The 18,940-nt window shown below is 35.8% G+C and overlaps 1 protein-coding gene across 1 annotated transcript; it reads left to right on the plus strand.

Annotated features, from left to right (window-relative positions):
• Nucleotides 1-924: 924 nt before the first annotated feature.
• Nucleotides 925-10,439, plus strand: c12h10orf88 (chromosome 12 C10orf88 homolog). The gene is made up of 6 exons (XM_051915347.1): nt 925-1,400; nt 2,280-2,477; nt 3,284-3,356; nt 3,450-3,650; nt 4,789-5,096; nt 9,663-10,439. The coding sequence occupies exons 1-6, from the start codon at nt 1,261-1,263 to the stop codon at nt 9,835-9,837; spliced, it is 1,095 nt and encodes a 364-aa protein (XP_051771307.1). The 5' UTR covers nt 925-1,260; the 3' UTR covers nt 9,838-10,439.
• Nucleotides 10,440-18,940: the final 8,501 nt, after the last annotated feature.

The following is an 18,940-nucleotide window of genomic DNA, read 5'->3' on the forward strand; positions in this document are numbered from 1 at the left end:
GTATAGATAAACATGTTGGCTGATTTATTCCATAGGTCTATATTATAATTCATTAAGTAAGCTGGTGAGTAAATAAATAAATGAATACATACATACATACATACATACATACATGTAATATTATTATAAATATTAAGTAGGCTATCGGGACGTGTTAAGTTATTACTCAAAAAGCTTAAATCAATCTATGATTGAAAACTAGTATTATATTCCTGTCTATACACAAAGCCATTAATCTAATCAAATCTAGTGAGAAACAGAAGGCTACTATATTGTTTGTTTGTTTGTTTTTAATGTTGCGTCTAATAGTATATTCACCTCTTAAAAGTGAAACAAACTATTTATGAGACACAAACTGTTTATTCCTCCAGGGGGCGCTCGGCGGTTAATAAAGCCCAATCTTTCTTTGAGCTGCATATTTATTTATGTCCTGTACAAATGTAAAATTGTAATCAACCTTTCCGATCTTTCTTTTTTTTAATTATTTTTATTATTGAATTTTCAACAGGGTAAAACACCACTTCAAATAATAACTTTTCACTCATTCACCAACAAAGATCTGTTTCATCAATTATCTTTTTCAGCAAGAGATGTCTTATCACCTTTACTGTGGTCTGGACAAAAAAAAAAAAATACACTTAAATATTTATTAGTACACTTAAATATTTAGTAGAAGCATCACCCTGTCCATAAGAAACGGGTCATTTTAACTGTTGTTCTACTTATTCTATTTCTATGAGAGCTTCAGATTGTCCAGTCATCATAGTATTTTATTGTTAAATGAAGCTATATATATATATATATATTTTTTTTTTTTTTTTTTTTTTTCTCTCAAAAGTGTAATATGAGACGAGTGACAGAATTCCGTAGATAATTCGTTAGTATTTTACTCAGGCGTATGATTGGGTGTCTCTGTGGGTCCTTGAGCAGTAGTCGTCGCTGAATGTTTAGCATGTGAAGTTGTTGACGTGAATGGACATTGTTAGATTGAGCGCTGTTTGTTTAAATACTGTGATATTGCTTTTATTAAACGGATAATCGTTCGAGCAGTGCGAGTATGGAGTGTTTTTGTTTTGAACTTGACTAGCTAATATGTTTTTAACCCCTCACACAGCAGTCTATGCAGTGACATAACTGAAATTAGATTTCAGTGTACAGTATAATGGTTGTGATCTTGACTGTGTGGGAACAAGCGGTTTAATCCAGCGCACATTTTGGCTGGTGTGTGGATGCTTTTTTGGCTGGAAATAAAGATATTTTATGAGGATGTACTCGAGTAAAGATAGTGTGATCTCTGCACGCAGCTCATGGCTGTGCTCATCACAGAAGCAGCTGTCTGACATTCTCATCACAACCCAGGAGAACAGCCCAAACGATGACTGCAGGTTTGACCATGACAGGTGAGTCCATTTCATTGGCTGCTGGTGGCTAGTAGAATGTACCTCTCAAAGTAATGATAATACAATTATTAACTACAATTTTCTTCTGTTTTAATTTTAACAGTATACCTCTGTTGTGCAGCATTTTTTGGTTTAATTTTTTATGTGATTAAAAGATTAAATACGTTGTTAACGTTTTATGCGTTCATTTGATTACCTCCTTTTTTTTAAAATTTTTTTTAATTAAATTATAAATACAGAAAAATTAAAGCACACAACGTAACAAAATAAAACATTTCATAGAACACTATAATTGTAGAAAAATAATAATAATAAAGTAATAAATTAGAACGTTTGACTTTTTTATTATTGAACATTTATTAAACTATTAAAATTGAATTCAGAAAAATTAAAATGGAAAACAGAATTTGAGAAAAATAAAATGGACTTCGAGAAAAAAATAAAACGTATTTCGTACGGCACTAAAATGTATTTTTGTTAAACTTTTGTTAAATTAATTAATTAGACATTCTTTTTTTGTTACTAACATTTAATTTAACCATTGAAAGTCCAGAAAAATTAAAATGGAATCCAAAAAAAAAAAAAAAAAAAAATTAAAAAGAAAAAATTGAATTTGGAAAAAAATAAAATGGATTTTATAGAGCCCTACTTGAAATTAACTGAGTGGTTGTACTTTCAAATCCCACAAGAGAAGAGTATCATTAACGTAAATATTAATAATAATGCTTAATATTAAAAAAGATATTGAGTTATTAAATTTTACAATAAAATAATCTTCATTAAACTGCAACTTATCATGTGGTCTTGTCATATTAATCTAAAAATCCTAAAGTATCAGGTGACTTGTTATTAATATATGTGCACATACATTTTTCCCAGGTGTGAAGCTGTCAGTCTGGAGAGAGCTGAGGAGGGCTCGCCATGTGTCGTCACACTTCTGTGTTCACCCAGCTCTTCAGCAGTGATCAGCAGTCTTCAGGTTGTCAGCGAAGCCCGCACTATTGAAGTGTACTCACTGTCTGGAGAATACTGTGGCACCTGCCGTGGAGAGGAAGTTCAAAGATCACACAATGATGGGTATTTTTGTTTTATACTCACTTTAAGGGACTTACTACAGGGGAAAAAAATATTTTGCTTGAATTTAAAGTTACACTATGTACCTTTTGGCACTCTAGCAGTTAAAAAACAAAACTGCATGCATTTTGCGGAAAGATGATGATGATGATGATGATAATAAAGTAATACATTAGAAAGTTTAACTTTTTCATTATTAAACATTTATTAAACTATTAAAATGGAATTCAGAAAAATTAAACTGGAAAACAGAATTTGGGAAAAATAAAACATTTCATAGGGTGCTAAAATGTATTTTTGTTAAACTTTTATTGTTAAATTGTGTTTCATGATTTCAATTTATTAGACATTCTTTTTTGTCACTAACATTTAATTTAACCATTAAATTGAAGTCCAGAAAAATTAAAACGGGTCATTTATTAGCACAAAATTCATTAATACATTTTTTTAAATAACCTTTTGACAAACTTGTCAAATATAATGGTAACACTTTACAATAAGGTTCATTAGTTATCATTAGTTAACATGAACTAATAATGAACTGCACTTCTACAGCATTTATTAATCTTTATTAATTTCAACATTTACTACTACATTATTAAAATCTTGTTAACATTAGTTAATGCACTGTGAACTAACATGAACAAACTGTATTTTCATTAACTAATGTTAACGAAGATTTGTAAATACTGTAACAAATGTATTGCTCATAGTTAGTTCATGTTAGTTAATACATTAACTAATGTTTAACTAATGAACCTAGCCTAATATTTTAAAAGACTATTGCTGATTGTTCTGTTTTCTGTCAGTTCTGAAGATAAGAGGCATTTCTATAGGAATCATCTTGTGCTGGAAAGCCCTGCTGCATCCTGTGAGGTGAAGGTAAGAAAAGCTGGAAATAAACTCTACGCTCTCATCACAAACACTCAAACTGATGTCTGTTGGCTCAGCATCACGTGTGGTGTTTCCGTACAGCTGCTTTCTCTTGGTGGCCGCTCCTCTGTGGCTATCACCCATGTGGGTGTTGGACTGGAGACGCTCAAGGACAGACAAGGTGGCCCGAGTGTAGACCCAGGCATAGACCTTCAGCGTGTGCAGACTATGATGAAGGAGATGGGCACCACCCTTTCACCAGGAGCACAGAACCTCATGGAGCTGGTGCAGTGCCAGCAAAAGGTCTGGATCCAGCTTCTTATTACAGCATATTCACCACTGCTCTGGTCTTTTTAACATGGTAAATGTATTACATACTGTGCACACATTTTCAATTGTGGAATGAATCTCAATCACCCATATCAACTTGGCAAACACATATCAGCAGCACGCAAATATTGTGGTGGTGAGGTTTGCGTGGATAAGTCCCGTTCCCACTGCCATTTTTGTTTAGTATATTCTGCTATTCAGCAAATTTTGCCCATTGGACATGAAACAATTCATGTAGGCGATTCTTGTAACAGTCTGTCAGTGTCTGACTTTTTTGCCCACTCCTATTGGAGGGCTGGCTTTATTTTTACTCTCTATAAATTATATATATGAACAACATTGTTGCCTCAGCCCTAGACAATGTCTTCATCATGCTTTACCACCATATATTCCTGTGAAATATTACAATTTAAAATAACTGTTTTCTATTTAAATATATTGTAAAATGTAATTTATTCCTGTGATGTCACAGCTGAATTTTCAGCATCATTAATCCAGTCCTCAGTCACATGATCCTTCAATAATCAATGTAATACGATGATATGCTGCTCAACAGTCTTTGCTTTTCTTTAATAAATAGTTCAAAATAACTGTATTTATTTGAAATAGAAATCTTTTGTAACATTATAAATGTATTTAGTGTCACTTTTGATCAATTGAATGCGTCTTATTTGCTGATACCTAGTGTATGAAAGTTTCCACAAAAAATGTTAAAATATATTAAAATAGAAAACATTTATTTTAAATTGTAATATTTCACATTATTACTATTTTTATATTTTATATATTTGTATTTTCATCAAATAATTGCAGCCTTTGTGAGCATAAGAGTATAGTTAAAGTATAGTTAAAGTAGTTAAAGTATAATTTGATAAGTAAAATTTATTACTGTATATTTCAAATATGTTCTGTCATATACTCTTTTATATATTTGGTATTTTTAGTTTTGCATTTTATCAGCATAATACATATTTTGTCACCTCCCTTTTTTTAAACAATTAAAGAGTTTTTTGAAGAATAGTTTCTTTGAAAGAGGAAGAAGAAGAAAAAAATAGCCAGCACACAGTTTCATCATAACTGAACAATCACTCTTTGTGTGTGTCGTGTCCAGAATAAATCAGACATGCTGAATGGATTCATTCCTCTGCTCATGGGAGGTGGAGCTTTGGGCTGTCTGTCAAGAGGAGGTGGGGCTTCCAATGCCACAGGGGCGGAGTCAGGCCCAAATCCACCATCTGGCCTCGAGCAGCTTCTGTCTACCAGCAACCAGATGCCCGGTGCCATGTCTGCCCTGTTGAGCTCTGAAACCGGCACGATCAACCCAGACCTGCTTCCAATGCTGCAGAGCGTATGCGGTCAGGTCACACAGCTCCGTCTGGAGGAAGCCACATCTCCAGAGAGAAAGAAGAATGGAGAACGGTAAGTGTGAGTCATGTGTGGTTTTCAGTAAACAGAGGTTCAATTACCACAGTTGTTGAAGCCACTCAAATGTTTGGTTGTGGGAACCAGCTCATCGTGGTGACAGTGCGAGTACTAATATGAATAATAGCACCGATAAACACATGAGGGCTGTTTAGAATAAAGGAGTAGTTGACCCCAAAATTTAAATATGTCCCTCAAGACTTTTTGGAAACCGTATTAGATTATTTCTAACACAAAAGAAGTTGTTTAACAGAATCCAGAGTGCTCTATTTTAAGAGCTTTGCTGGAAAGGAACATTATCAGTGAACAATGGGTCTCATTCACTAACCGTATGCATGCACAAATTTGTGTGTGAAGTCTGCGTACAAACGCTTTCACGAACAAATCATGATTCATTAATAACTTTTGTTCTAAAATGTACTCTAAATTAAAAAAAAAAAAAAAAAAAAAGTAAGACCAACTAGCCCCTATTTGGGTGTGAGCAAAAACACGCCGTTTTTGTGTGTCCTTTAAAATGCAAATGAGCTGCTGCTCCCGGCCGCTTTCCAGAAGAGGGCGGAGCTTTAACAGCTGGCGCTTCGGTTGCTCAACAACAAAGGTGGCGAATCTTACGCAGCCAAAATGACGATTGTCAGTAACGGTGTTCAGCCTTACATTCTTCAAACTGGAGTCGGACACTGATGGAGAGAATGAGGAAGAAGTTACAAATAGAGACCTGCACTACCACGGGATCCAACGCAACAGAGTGCAGCATGGGACAAGATTTGATGGGCGGTGAGACACTACTCGTGTGCGGGTTGCTAGAGAATCAAATGATTTGCGGGACTCCCGCAAAATAGAAATATTTAAACATAAAATATCTAAAAACTAATAAATTTGTATTCATATATTGCAAAAAAGCAACAAGAACAACTAGGCCAAGTCAAGTCACCTTTATTTATCTAGTGCTTTTTACAATGCAGATTGTGTCAAAGCAGCTTTACAGTGATAACTGGTATATAATTTTGGCTGTACAGCAGCTCTTAAAGAAAATGGTGTCATTGTCCATCTTAAGTAAATTCAGTATTGATTTATTCCGTTGTAAGGATCAATAGTTATTAATTTAGTTAATTTATCTATATCAGCACTGGAGTAAACAGTAATGTCATCATCCAGCTCAGTTCAGTTCGCATACAATGGTGTCGATGCAGGTAGATCAAGACATTGTTGAATATCAAATGTCAAGTGTCCCCAACAAAGCAAGCCAAAGGCGACGGCGGCAAGGAACCCAAACTCCAACAGGTGACATCAGGTGGCAAACCGGTATTAAAATGGAGAAAAAAACCTTGGGAGAAACCAGGCTTAGTCGGGGGGCCAGTTCTCCTCTGGCCAACAGCGAACAGTGCATGATTATGATTCAGGCAGCTATCATAAGTCCGATTGGGATCGCAACAGTTAAAGTATTTATTCCAGTTCCATCCAGTTGAGGATCATATTCATCACGCCGGTATGGGCAGTTTGTTGAGAATCTGTGCCACTGGCTGTTGTGTCGATGAGGCCTTCACAGTGGATGATCTAGTTGACTCAATCTCTGCTGACACTTCAGGGCTGCGTTGTCGTCGTGTCAAGGCTGACTACGGTAAACCTCGGGACAAACAGAGAGACTAATATTAGCGTAGATGCCATTCTTCTTCTGATGTAACGAGTACATCTGGTGTTATAGGAAGTGTGTTACCGGTTCAGGCTGACCTAATTTATGCTGCCTAACAATCCTTTAACGGATTTGAAAACATAAATTGATAATGTGTTGTGTATGCCAGGTTAAAGAGATGCGTTTTTAGTCTAGATTTAAACTGACAGAGTGTGTCTGCTTCCCGAACAATGCTAGGAAGATTGTTCCAGAGTTTAGGTGCCAAATAGGAGAAGGATCTACCGCCTGCGGTTGATTTTGATATTCTAGGAATTATCAACTGACCTGAATTCTGAGATCGCAATAGACGTAAAGGACTATGATGCGTTAAGAGCTCGCTCAGGTACTGGGGAACTAAACCATTTAGTGCTTTGTAAGTAATTAGCAAGATTTTCAAATCTATATGATGTTTAACAGGGAGCCAATGCAGTGTTGACAGAACTGGGCTAATATGGTCATACTTCCTGGTTCTAGTTAGAACTCTAGCTGCTGCATTTTGGACCAGCTGTAGTTTGTTTATCAAGCGAGCAGGGCAACCACCCAGGAAAGCGTTACAGTAATCTAGCCTTGAGGTCATGAACGCATGAACTAACTGTTCTGCATTTGTCTTTGAGAGCGTATGTTGTAGTTTAGATATATTTTTAAGATGGAAGAATGCGGTTTTACAAATGCTAGAAATGTTGCTTTCAAATGAAAGATTGGTATCAAAGAGCACACCCAGGTTTCTAACTGACGACGAAGACTTAACAGAGCAGCCATCAAGTGTTAGACAGTATTCTAGGTTATTATGTGCAGAAGTTTTTGGTCCAATAATTAGAATCTCTGTTTTTTCTGAATTTAGTAGTAGGAAATTACTGGTCATCCAATTTTTTATATCAGCTATGCATTCCGTTAATTTCGTGAATTGGTAAGTTTCGTCAGGGCGTGAAGAAATATAGACCTGAGTATCATCAGCGTAACAGTGAAAACTTACGCCATGCTTCCTAATGATATCTCCCAAGGGTAGCATGTACAGAGTGAAAAGCAACGGTCCTAGTACTGAGCCTTGCGGTACTCCATATTGAACTTGTGATCAATATGATATCTCTTCGTTTACAAACTCATAACGGTCAGATAAGTATGATTTGAACCATGCCAATGCAGTTCCACTAATGCCAACATAATTTTCGAGTCTATTTAAAAGAATGTTGTGATCGATAGTGTCAAATGCAGCACTAAGATCCAGTAACACTAATAGAGAGATACAACCACGATCTGATGAGAAGAGCAAATCATTTGTAACTCTAATGAGAGCAGCCTCAGTACTATGGTACGGTCTAAATCCTGACTGGAATTCCTCGCAGATACCATTTCTTTCTAAAAAGGAACATAGTTGTGATGAAACTGCCTTTTCTAGTATTTTTGACAGAAAAGAAAGATTTGAGATCGGCCTGTAATTGACTAATTCTCTAGGATCATGTTGTGGTTTTTTAATAAGTGGTTTAATAATAGCCAGCTTAACAGTTTTTGGTACGTATCCTAGTGATAAAAATGAATTAACGATATTAAGAAGAGGATCTATGACCTCTGGAAGCATCTCTTTCAGTAGCTTAGTTGGTATAGGGTCTAACATACATGTTGTTGATTTTGATGATTTAACATCAAATAAAAATAAAATAAAAACAATTTACAGTCGCAAGCATATGCGAGATTCTATTTATAACTTGTGTTTGCAGTGTAGCCAATCACAGACATATCTGTTGATTTCTGAGACACAATGGAGACGCAACACAATCAGGTGTTTATGTTAGAATCCAGAAATTTGCGCGCTCATGAATCCTATTATTATAACACACAAAGTGTAAACATTATGAAAGATTCATTGTTCATATATTCATTGTGTTATAACAGAGCTTTGTGAGATCGCGATGAACTGAGATTTCAGCTTTTTAATCATTATAAAGGGAGCGCTCTTTGCGCGCATTCTGCCATACCAAACCATGCACGCAACAGCTTGCTTTTCGGTTAAAACTAACTGTGGTTTGTGAATGTTGATGCTTTAATAACAAATATTTTATCGGAAGCATTTATGCTGGGATGTTGTGGTGACACATAACTTAATATTTCATGGATGTACGGACAAAAATCTATATAAGCTACTTTTATGCGGGATTTTGCGGGCGGGAGCGGGACAATATAACATTTTTTTTTTTTTTTTTGCGGGAGCGGGACAAAATTCTGCAGGAGCGGGCGGGAGCAGGACTGAAAAATCCGCCCAGTACAGGTCTATAGTTACAACTTTTAGAATGCAACTGGATGTTTCTGAACGGTTGGTGGATAAATTTATGTAGTTGCTGTGGAGTTGATTCAACTCATCAACTAGCATGTGCCGTCCTGTTAATCTTTTGTGCAAATCCAGTGTTGAATTGACCCTCGTTTGTGAAACAGTCCGGCATAAAATAGTAACAACACTCTACTACAACACCTCTTCCTCTTCTCTAAAGCAGCCCAACATGGCCTCACCCCATTTGTTGCGTGTTCACGAGGGCAGGGTTTATTTAAATTTGGGGGTTTGTGATGTCACCAGCCCAGGAAGAAGCTCATTGTAGTCCCTACCAGCCATTTGTTGTAGTCCTTAAAAAGTGATTTTTGTAAAAGAAAATATCTCCCTTTTCATTGAATTCTGAGCATCGTAACTTTGCAGATGTTGTTTATGCTCATACAGCAACATTACACTAACTAAAGTTAAAAAAGTTAAATCATAATCAAGGACCCCTTTAAATATATAAATATACACATGGTTTGGGTGTGTTTTATGCAAATTACTAACCTGGACACTCAAGACACTTGAGTGATGTATTTAATGTACCATTTAGTTTGTCTACTCACTGTTTGTTTGTTTTTTTGTATTACAGGGAGGGTCATATGTGCTGTGTAGGGTTTGAGAAGATTCTGGAGACGGTTGTAGAGAAGAGAATGGATGAGATGGAGAGAAGATTAAAGGAACATCTGGACCTGCGTCTGGACGCTCTTCAGCAGAGACTGGAGATCACGCTTCAGCAGGCGCTCTCTCATAAACAACACCAGTAAACAACACAAGACTAACCTGAACACTTTTAGCAAGATCTTCACCCTGAGCTTTTTGCTTTACTGACATCCATAATATTCTATAAAGGGATATAACATAAATGGTTTTAACATTTTGTTTTGCCAGCAGTCTGTACTACTTTGCGTGGAAATTTTTTACAGTTTAAACAGCAGTCGCTGGTCCTCAAGAGTGACTGTTTGTGCAGTAATTAACAGCTTGTCGAGTCGGTTCACTAACTTGAATCCACAAACAGTATCAGGTGATCTTCACAAATCACAACTACTTGATGAACTGTTCTTAACACTGTTGATACTATGTATAAATTATTTTATCCAAAAAACTCTACTCATGCTGCTACAAGAACCATTTTTCTGTTATTCTATTGTACTATTACACTAGAAGCTGCATATTTTCACAGTTTGGTACAAATGTTAACAACAGCTTATTTAGAGGTTGTACAAACAACAGTTGCACTGACAGAGTCAAATATTGAGTATTGTTCACTGTAAATTGCCTTTGTGTAAATGATGTTCATATGTTAATACTGTTCATACTGGAGAACTAAGGACAAAAAAAAAAACATTAAAATGCTGTTTATACTAAAGAGTAATGTTGCACGTTTATGTATCAAATGAACTCTTGTTTGTCATGTTTTTTCTTATCAAATAACACTTTCTTGCCATATTACTTGAAAGTTCTGGGTTCATTTTGACATAACCATGTGTTACATAATATTGATGACATTTATAGCAAAGCACACAACTAACCAACTTAACCAAAATAAATGTCCTGAAAGTGTACCCTCAATAGTGTCACTTTCTAACCTCCTCTGTATGGAGATAAAGTATACCTTTTTTTTTTTTTTTAGCTCCTGTCATGCCGGTAAACATGGTAAATTTTGGATAACATTCAAACAAGATTTGAGAAAGGTACATAACATAAAAAAATACAATGAAATGAAATGACACACCTACACTACAAGAAATACCAGTGTAACCCCTCCTGTTTGAACCACCCGCTCTAAGCGGGACTCAAACCCAGGTCCGCCGGCATGGAAGTCGGGCACTCTAACCAGGAGGTTAAAGACCGCAGTCTTTAGCGTCAGTTGCTAGAGCGCCTCTTGAGATCAGGGGAGTGAGGTTTACACACACAGCTCTTACCGGCCTACATCCGTTACACCCAGTGGTGTACAGTAACGAAGCATTTTTAATTCGTTACTGTACTTAAGTACATTTTTCAAGTATCTGTACTTTACTCGAGTATTTTCATTTTGAGCAACTTTTACTTCACTACATTCCAAAGCATAAGATCGTACTTTTTACTCCACTACATTTCATAAAACATATCGTTACTCATTATTTTAAAATTAAGAAATCGTCACATGGATAGAGACGCAAAAGCGGTGTCCGATTCGTGCGCGAACTGATTCTTTTCAATCATCCTGTTAAATCGGTTCACAAATCACATCAACAATTCATTCGCGAGTTGGACTGTTCTCGAGTCAACAATCACTGATTCAATGATCCATTCAGAGCGAGTCTCCAGTGAACTGAATTTACAAATATGACTGAAAATTAGCCAAGAACTGGGGGATCTTCAGAGTGCGCGCACGACTGATGGTGAAAAGTAAGTCAGCCTACTAATGCTGAATTTTAGGATTAATTATTGTAACTGAAAATCATATTTAGGTCACAACTGTCAGTAGTTTGTGAACTAAATCTGTTGTAAAGGGCGATCTGTTTAAGCCCACTGAAATGCTTTAATGCGACACGTCCACAGTGTCTACAGATCGCGATCTCGATTCAAACAGATGACTTGGTGCTTCAAAAAACGGTTGTATAGATTACATCGTTACGACACTAGGAGGCGACAAGTGACTGTTAAAATGTATTTGACATTGAATGATTCATTGAAAAGATTTGTTCAAAAACATTGATTCATCCATTAATGAAACTAGTGAAGTAGTTATGAGTCATTGAATCATTCATTCAAAATCATTTTTTAAATAATTCCATTAAATTAATTATTTTTAAATAGACTGCAGCAATTAATATATTGTCCTCTAGTAAATAAGTATGTTATTTTGTTTAGTTGTCTGTTCAGAATCGTGAGAGAATTATGATCTCTATTTGAAAGAAAAAAATCTTGATTCTCATTTTATCCAGAATCATGCAACTCTAACACAAATTAAAATAACGCATGCACGTTCATTTTCCCCGCTGCTGTAGCAAATGTTATGCATTTAGCCCTATGTCTGTTTTTATATTGTTTGTAAACACACACATATTATGTATCTGCATCCACTAATCTTCCTTCCATACTGACTAGTGCTGGCTATTTGACAATTCATAATCATTCATAATTATTTTGAGCAATAGGATTATATCAAATATATAATATAAAATTAAATTATATAAGTGGCCTATATGAAATTACAAAATAAACGGTACTTTTTTTACTTAAGTACATTAAAAATCAACTTTTGTACTTTCACTCAAGTAAAATTGAAAAGGAGCCTTAAATACTTTCACTTGAGTAATATTTTATTATATGTATGTATCTGTACTTTTACTCAAGTACTTGATTTGTGTACTTCTTCCACCACTGGTTACATCAGTCCTTGCTTCTAAACTCTGCCAACAGGATCCCTCACAGATAGCCTAAGTTGGCACCAGAGTCATGTAATAAATATGTAAACATATGTAAATCACATGCTACTCAGTTGAAGACTTCTCCTTTAAAATATAATTTCAAAACAAAAATAATGAACCAATGCAGTAGTAACACACAATCATTCTTTTATTTGGAACAAAAAAAAAGTTGTTTAGGTTTTGTAGCAGTTCAGGTGTAAAGCCAGCTCAGAACAACAATCAAAACTTCCACAGCTTTTTAGAAATAGTCTTTTGGTGACATTTACTTGTACAGGGATAGGCCTATGCATGGATACACATTATCCCGTTTATATCAAATAAATGATCACATGGGCACAAACTATTGATTTTAGTTAATATTCTTTTATTTTACTTGCAAATTATATTAAACTTCTGCTAAAAGATAGTCGACCTAGCAAAAAAACGAACACTAAAACAATATTACAAAATGAATTGACATTAATATTAATAATAAAGGTTAATAAAATAATAATAAAAGTTACTTTATCTAGTTAGCTATTTTTAATTCTGTTTCAAGCATCCAGCTCCTTGTGTCTCGGTTGCTTGGATACAGCGTTCTAATTTATTATGACGTCACTTGAGAATATATAGTATGTCCGTGGTATTTCAGGTAGAAAGCTTGAGCTGCTGTTCTAGAGGCCAACAAGCACAGCGAGTCACTCTCGTGCTCGGAATATCCTTTTTTATAATCCTTTATTGCATTCCACAGGTCTGAACGAGTGAAGATTTATACCGAATCTTCTCTCCGATTTGAACGTCTGATTTCACCGATTTGTATCTGGATTCGTTTTTATATGTTTGTAAATGAATTGTTACTACGATGTATGTTATGTTTATGGTCAGTTTGCGACTATTAGTCTGTATAGTATTTTTTTCAAAGTAGGACAGGAAACATAACTTGAGCAGCAGGCCTAAAAAACAATATTGTGAATGTAGCTAATATTGTACATTAATACTCTTGATTTGTTAGGCTGCATCCCAGGTGGAGAAAGTGAACATGACCATGTTCTTTGTGTTTACTGGAGTTTGCTCTGTATTATACACAAAAAATGACTTAATCTACAGCTAGCATAGAGCATCTGTTAATAGAAAATGTATCTAAATTGGTTATTTTATTTTGCAGATCAGAAAAATACAATTCAGCTGCACATAAAGGAGCATCTGGAGCTGTTTTTGATGGACATGGGCAACTGATACATGCATCAACAAATCCTACTCTAAAGGTGATGATACACGGGCAACTTATTGAGCAATGTTGCTAGGCATTGTTACAAAGCGATGTTGTTTGGGCACTTTCCCATTGAGAATGGGCAACAAATTTCTATCTGGATACTTTAGATCGAAATTTGTTGCCCATTCTCAATGGGAAAGTGCATAAGCAACATCGCTCGGTAACATTGCTCAAAAAGTTGCCCCGTGTATCATCACCTTAAAGGGTTAGTTCACCCAAAGATGAAAATAATGTCATTTATTACTCACCCTCATGCCGTTCCACACCCGTAAGACCTTTGTTAATCTTCGGAACACAAATTAAGATATTTTTCTTGAAATCCGATGGCTCAGTGAGGCCTGCATAGCCAGCCAGCAAATTTCCTCTCTCAAGATCCATTAATGTACTAAAAACATATTTAAATCAGTTCATGTGAGTACAGTGGTTCAATATTAATATTATAAAGCGACGAGAATATTTTTGGTGCGCCAAAAAAAAACTAAATCACGTCTTATATAGTGATGGCTGATTTCAAAACACTGCTCCATGAAGCTTCGGAGTGTTATGAATCTTTTGTGTCGAATCAGCGGTTCGGAGCGCCAAAGTCACGTGATTTCAGCAGTTTGGCAGTTTGACACGCGATCCGAATCATGATTCGACACAAAAGATTCATAACGCTCCGAAGCTTAATAAAGCAGTGTTTTGAAATCGACCATCACTATATAAGTCGTTATTTTGTTTTTTTGGCGCACCAAAAATATTCTCGTCGCTTTATAATATTAATATTGAACCACTGTACTCACATGAACTGATTTAAATATGTTTTTAGTACATTAATGGATCTTGAGAGAGGAAATGTCATTGCTGGCTATGCAGGCCTCACTGAGCCATCGGATTTCAACAAAAATATCTTAATTTGTATTCCGAAGATGAGCAAAGGTCTTACGGGTGTGGAACGGCATGAGGGTGAGTAATAAATGACATTATTTTCATTTTTGGGTTAGCTAACCCTTTAAGATATTTATAGGTATATATTTTCTTTCAGTACTCTTGATGTAAGCTCACTTTTAAACAAGGCCCACAGAATGGGATCCAAACAAATAACCCCTAATATTTTAGCCAGTATATAAGAAGAATGTGACAAATGGAGAAAAAGAAGGAAAGCATCCACACACACACACACACACACACAAAAAAAAATTGAAGGTGTCATAATATTGAGGACAGACAACAACAGTGAGGAGGACACAGTAGTGCAGAGGATTCAAATGGAAAACTTGAATCATTTTAACCTCTGATCTGAAGGTGAGATAACATACAGATCAAACTTCAGTACAAAACATGTGCAGGAATGTAATTTCCCAGGTTAGATCAGAAAATTTTCTAAAAACATATTTTTAAAGGAACGTCTTGAGATGTTTCTGATGGATATTGGGCTGATCAATAAATCAACAAATCCTACTCTAAGATATTTACAGGTAGATATTTTCCCTCTTGACGCCAACCTTTATGCAGAGAAACTCACTTTTTAAACAAGCACTGGTAACTAAACAAATAACACCTCTTTTTTTTCCGGTAGACAAGAAGAATGTGGAAAATAGGAAAAAGATAAGTATCCAAAAAAAAAAAAAAAAAATGAAGGTAAGTCACAAAATATTGAGGACAGACAGCAACAGTGAAGATGCAGGGAGTGCAGATGATTAAAATGGAAACCATAAATAATTTTAATCTTCATCCAAAGGTGAGAGCATAAATTACAGACAAATAATATACACATGCACAGGAATGTAATTTCCCACATCAGATCATAAAATGTTATAAAAACATCTTTTTAAAGGAGCATCTTGAGATGTTTCTGTTGGATATTGGGCTGATGGACTTCATTTGTTTTTCCTATCAACAGGTCCTACTATAAGATATTCATAGGTTGATATTTTCCCTCAATACTCTTGATGCCAACCTTTAGGCAGAGAAACTCACTTTTTAAACAAGCACTGGGAACCAAACAAATAACACCTATTTTCTTTCCGGTAGATAAGAAGAATGTAGCAAATGGGAAGTCACAAAATATTGAGGACAGCAACAGTGAAGGCACAGGGAGTGCAGATGATTCAAATAGAAACCATAAATTATTTTAACCTTTATCCAAAAGTGAGAGCATAAATTATATACAGACAAATAATATACACATGCACAGTAATGTAATTTCTCATGGCAGATCATAAAAAAGCATCTAGGGCTTTTTAAATGGAAACCGATGGACTTCAGAGTTGCTTCTTTATCAACAAATCCTATTAGATGGCATTCAGAGGTAGGCCTATATATTTTCCCTCAAAGCTTTGCATGCCAACTTTCAAGCAGAGGAACTGACTTTTAATCATCTAATAATTTCTTAACTTAAATTTATAGAAAATGGAAACGTGGCGAGTGGAAAAGTTATAAACATGGACAGATGATTGGAATGAAGAATCATTTTAAACTCTGATCCAAAGGTGAGAGCAGAAATAATATACAGACAAATAACATACAGATCAATCTCCAGTACAGAACACATGGTCATGTAGTTTAGCATCAGAACTTCTCTCATCTCTCAACATCTGAGATGCAATAGCAGCTAATAGTATCCAACTATTATGGATACTGACAATATCAATCAATAAAGAAAGAAATAGACATGAAATATTGAGTTTTGAAATGATTTTATTATGTAAAAAGAAAGACACTGAAATGCATGTTTATTTTCCTAAAATGAATCCCATCTTGACATGACAACTACATCTTATTAGGGTGCTTTGGTAAAACTTAATATTAGAGTTTGTATTAAAGTGCCCCTATTATGTTTTTTTCGATTATTACCTTTAATATAGTGTGTAAATTTGTGAAGTGCACGACAAATAAAGTTATTGTCTCCTAAAAGAAGGAATCAGTCAATCAACTGCCAAATCGAGATGTCAGCAATTCCCGTGTCACTTCCGTAACATATCTGCATAGGTTTGTAACAATTTTGCATAATGCCAGTTTATGGTCTTCATTGAGTGCCTGTGAACAACGTCTATGTAGTACTATGACCTGCCCTCAAACACTGTAGTTGTAGCTGAGAAGCAACATGTTGTAGAAACCTGCCTTGTTGTCGAAATGTCGAGAAGAAGCTGTTTTCTGCGCTGCAAATCCACTTTGCACTCACTTCCAAAGGATGAGGATTTGCGCTGGAATTTATATGGTAAAACCGACCCCATTGTTACTGTTCGTATCACTGTGTATACAAGTGCCGAGGAAGTCTCAAGAGCTGAAATTCAGATATGGTAAAGGGGGTTTAGTTTCTGAAATGTGCTGTAAGCGGTAGACCAATCACAACAGACTGGACTGTCTAACCAATCAGAGCAGATAAAATTTAGAGTGAGCATGTTTACATGCACACCGGTATGCCGATAACTCACAGAAATCAGCTTATTGAAATAACCTGTTGTCTGGGTTTACATGCAAACCAATAACCCGACAAAGCAGGTAAACTGCGTTTACATTACTTTATTAATAAATCAGATTATTTCCCGGTAGTGACATCAAAGGTAATCATTTGCGTATCTGACTCAAGAGTATTTCATTTGTTATGTCGGTTGTGATGTTAAATGGTTAGTTCACCCAAAAATGAAAATTTCTGTCATTAATTACTCACCCTCATGTTGTTCCACACCCGTAAGACCTTCATTCATCTTTGGAACACAAATTAGGATATTTTTGATGAAATCCAAGAGGTATATGACTTGTCCATAGACAGCAATTTAATCAACACTTTCAAGGTCCAGAAATATACTAAGGCACTGTTAAAACCGTCGACGTGACTGCAGTGGTTCAAACTTAATTTTATGAAGCGACGAGAATACTTTTTGTGCGCAGAAACAAAACAAAAATAACAACTTTATTCAACAATATCTAGTAAATAGTGTAGTCCCACCATTAAAAGGAAGATTTTTAACACATTACAGCTTAAATAACAGATTATGGTGCTGGAGTAATTAAAATGAGCCCTTTGACAAAAATTTAAATTTCACATTTCTGCTTTAAAACCATTCAGTGCGCTTGCCCCCTAGACTTCCATTGGATGAATGTGTTACTATAAACATATTTTTTGCAAACTGAGCGGAAAGAAACTTTTTTTTTTGTAGTAATTGGCAGCAAGTCACACAAACTTTTGAACCCAGAACTTTCCTTGAATGGAAATCCTATAATCCCCAAAACTTCTATGTGAGTTCTTCTTGCATCTCTCTTTCACCTAGTCTTTTCTCAGTAGTACATAAACTTTTAGTTGTCTCAGAGCCTGCATTGCGGAAAACCACGTCTACCTTCTCCACAACACTCTCATGCATCCTATGAACATGAGCTATTCTTGGCAGTCGCCCATCAACCGTGAAGGAGAGTTGTGGTGCTTAGGAACAGCAAAGAAAACACAGCTGAAAGAACAAACTCCACACTAAAGGAAACTCAGCATGAATCAATGAAAAAAATAACCAAAAGAACTCCAAATTAGCAGTTTTGACCTCTTGGAGTAACTTTCCACTGTGGTTATGTTGGCAGTTTGACCCTTGCCTTGTCATGTGAGACTCTATCCCGATTGACATGGGTGACTCCTGTCTACACCACAGTGATGTTCAATGGGCAGATTTGTTCAAACAGTGCGCTGTTGTTTTCTAATGGCTGAGTGAGACGTCCACTTCAAAAGGGGTTTTGTAACCACAGAGAAATGGGTCAGCTGTGGAGGTGGTACCGCTGACGAACAGCGGCTGTTTTTGTGCTAACACCCACGCCAGTATCCCCGAGGACCAGAGTCAAACCGGCCCAACTGAATCAACAAAGTTGTGTTGCTGCCACACTTCATGCAGGTGCTCATGGATTGAACTCAAGTAAAGAGCCTTAAAGTTGACATGAAATGAAAATGAACCCTATTAGTTTTCTTTGCATGTCCTAAATCTACATCTATGCATCTATCTAAGCCTTACCATTCAAACCTGAAAGGGTCATGAAACCCCAAAACATATTTTTTGAGATGTGAACAGATATGTACAGGCACTGAAAACACTAAAAGCACTCATAAATTTAATCAAGAAGTAGAAACTGGTTATTTTTGCATTTTTCTGAGCAATTTCATTCTCCCGGGTTGAAAAGTAAAGACAAAGCAACATCACGGAATCTGACGTAGAAGCTTGCATCCGGAGTGTGTGATTGGCT

Source organism: Ctenopharyngodon idella, chromosome 12, assembly GCF_019924925.1.
Source record: "Ctenopharyngodon idella isolate HZGC_01 chromosome 12, HZGC01, whole genome shotgun sequence".
Taxonomy (NCBI): Eukaryota; Metazoa; Chordata; class Actinopteri; order Cypriniformes; family Xenocyprididae; genus Ctenopharyngodon; species Ctenopharyngodon idella.

Coding starts and splice junctions, on each gene's coding strand:
- c12h10orf88 (XM_051915347.1), top strand. CDS start 1,261: ATGAGGATGTACTCGAGTAAAGATAGTGTGATCTCTGCACGCAGCTCA. Junction 3,357..3,449: donor CTGCATCCTGTGAGGTGAAG/GTAAGAAAAGCT, acceptor GTTTCCGTACAG/CTGCTTTCTCTTGGTGGCCG. Junction 5,097..9,662: donor AGAAAGAAGAATGGAGAACG/GTAAGTGTGAGT, acceptor TTTGTATTACAG/GGAGGGTCATATGTGCTGTG.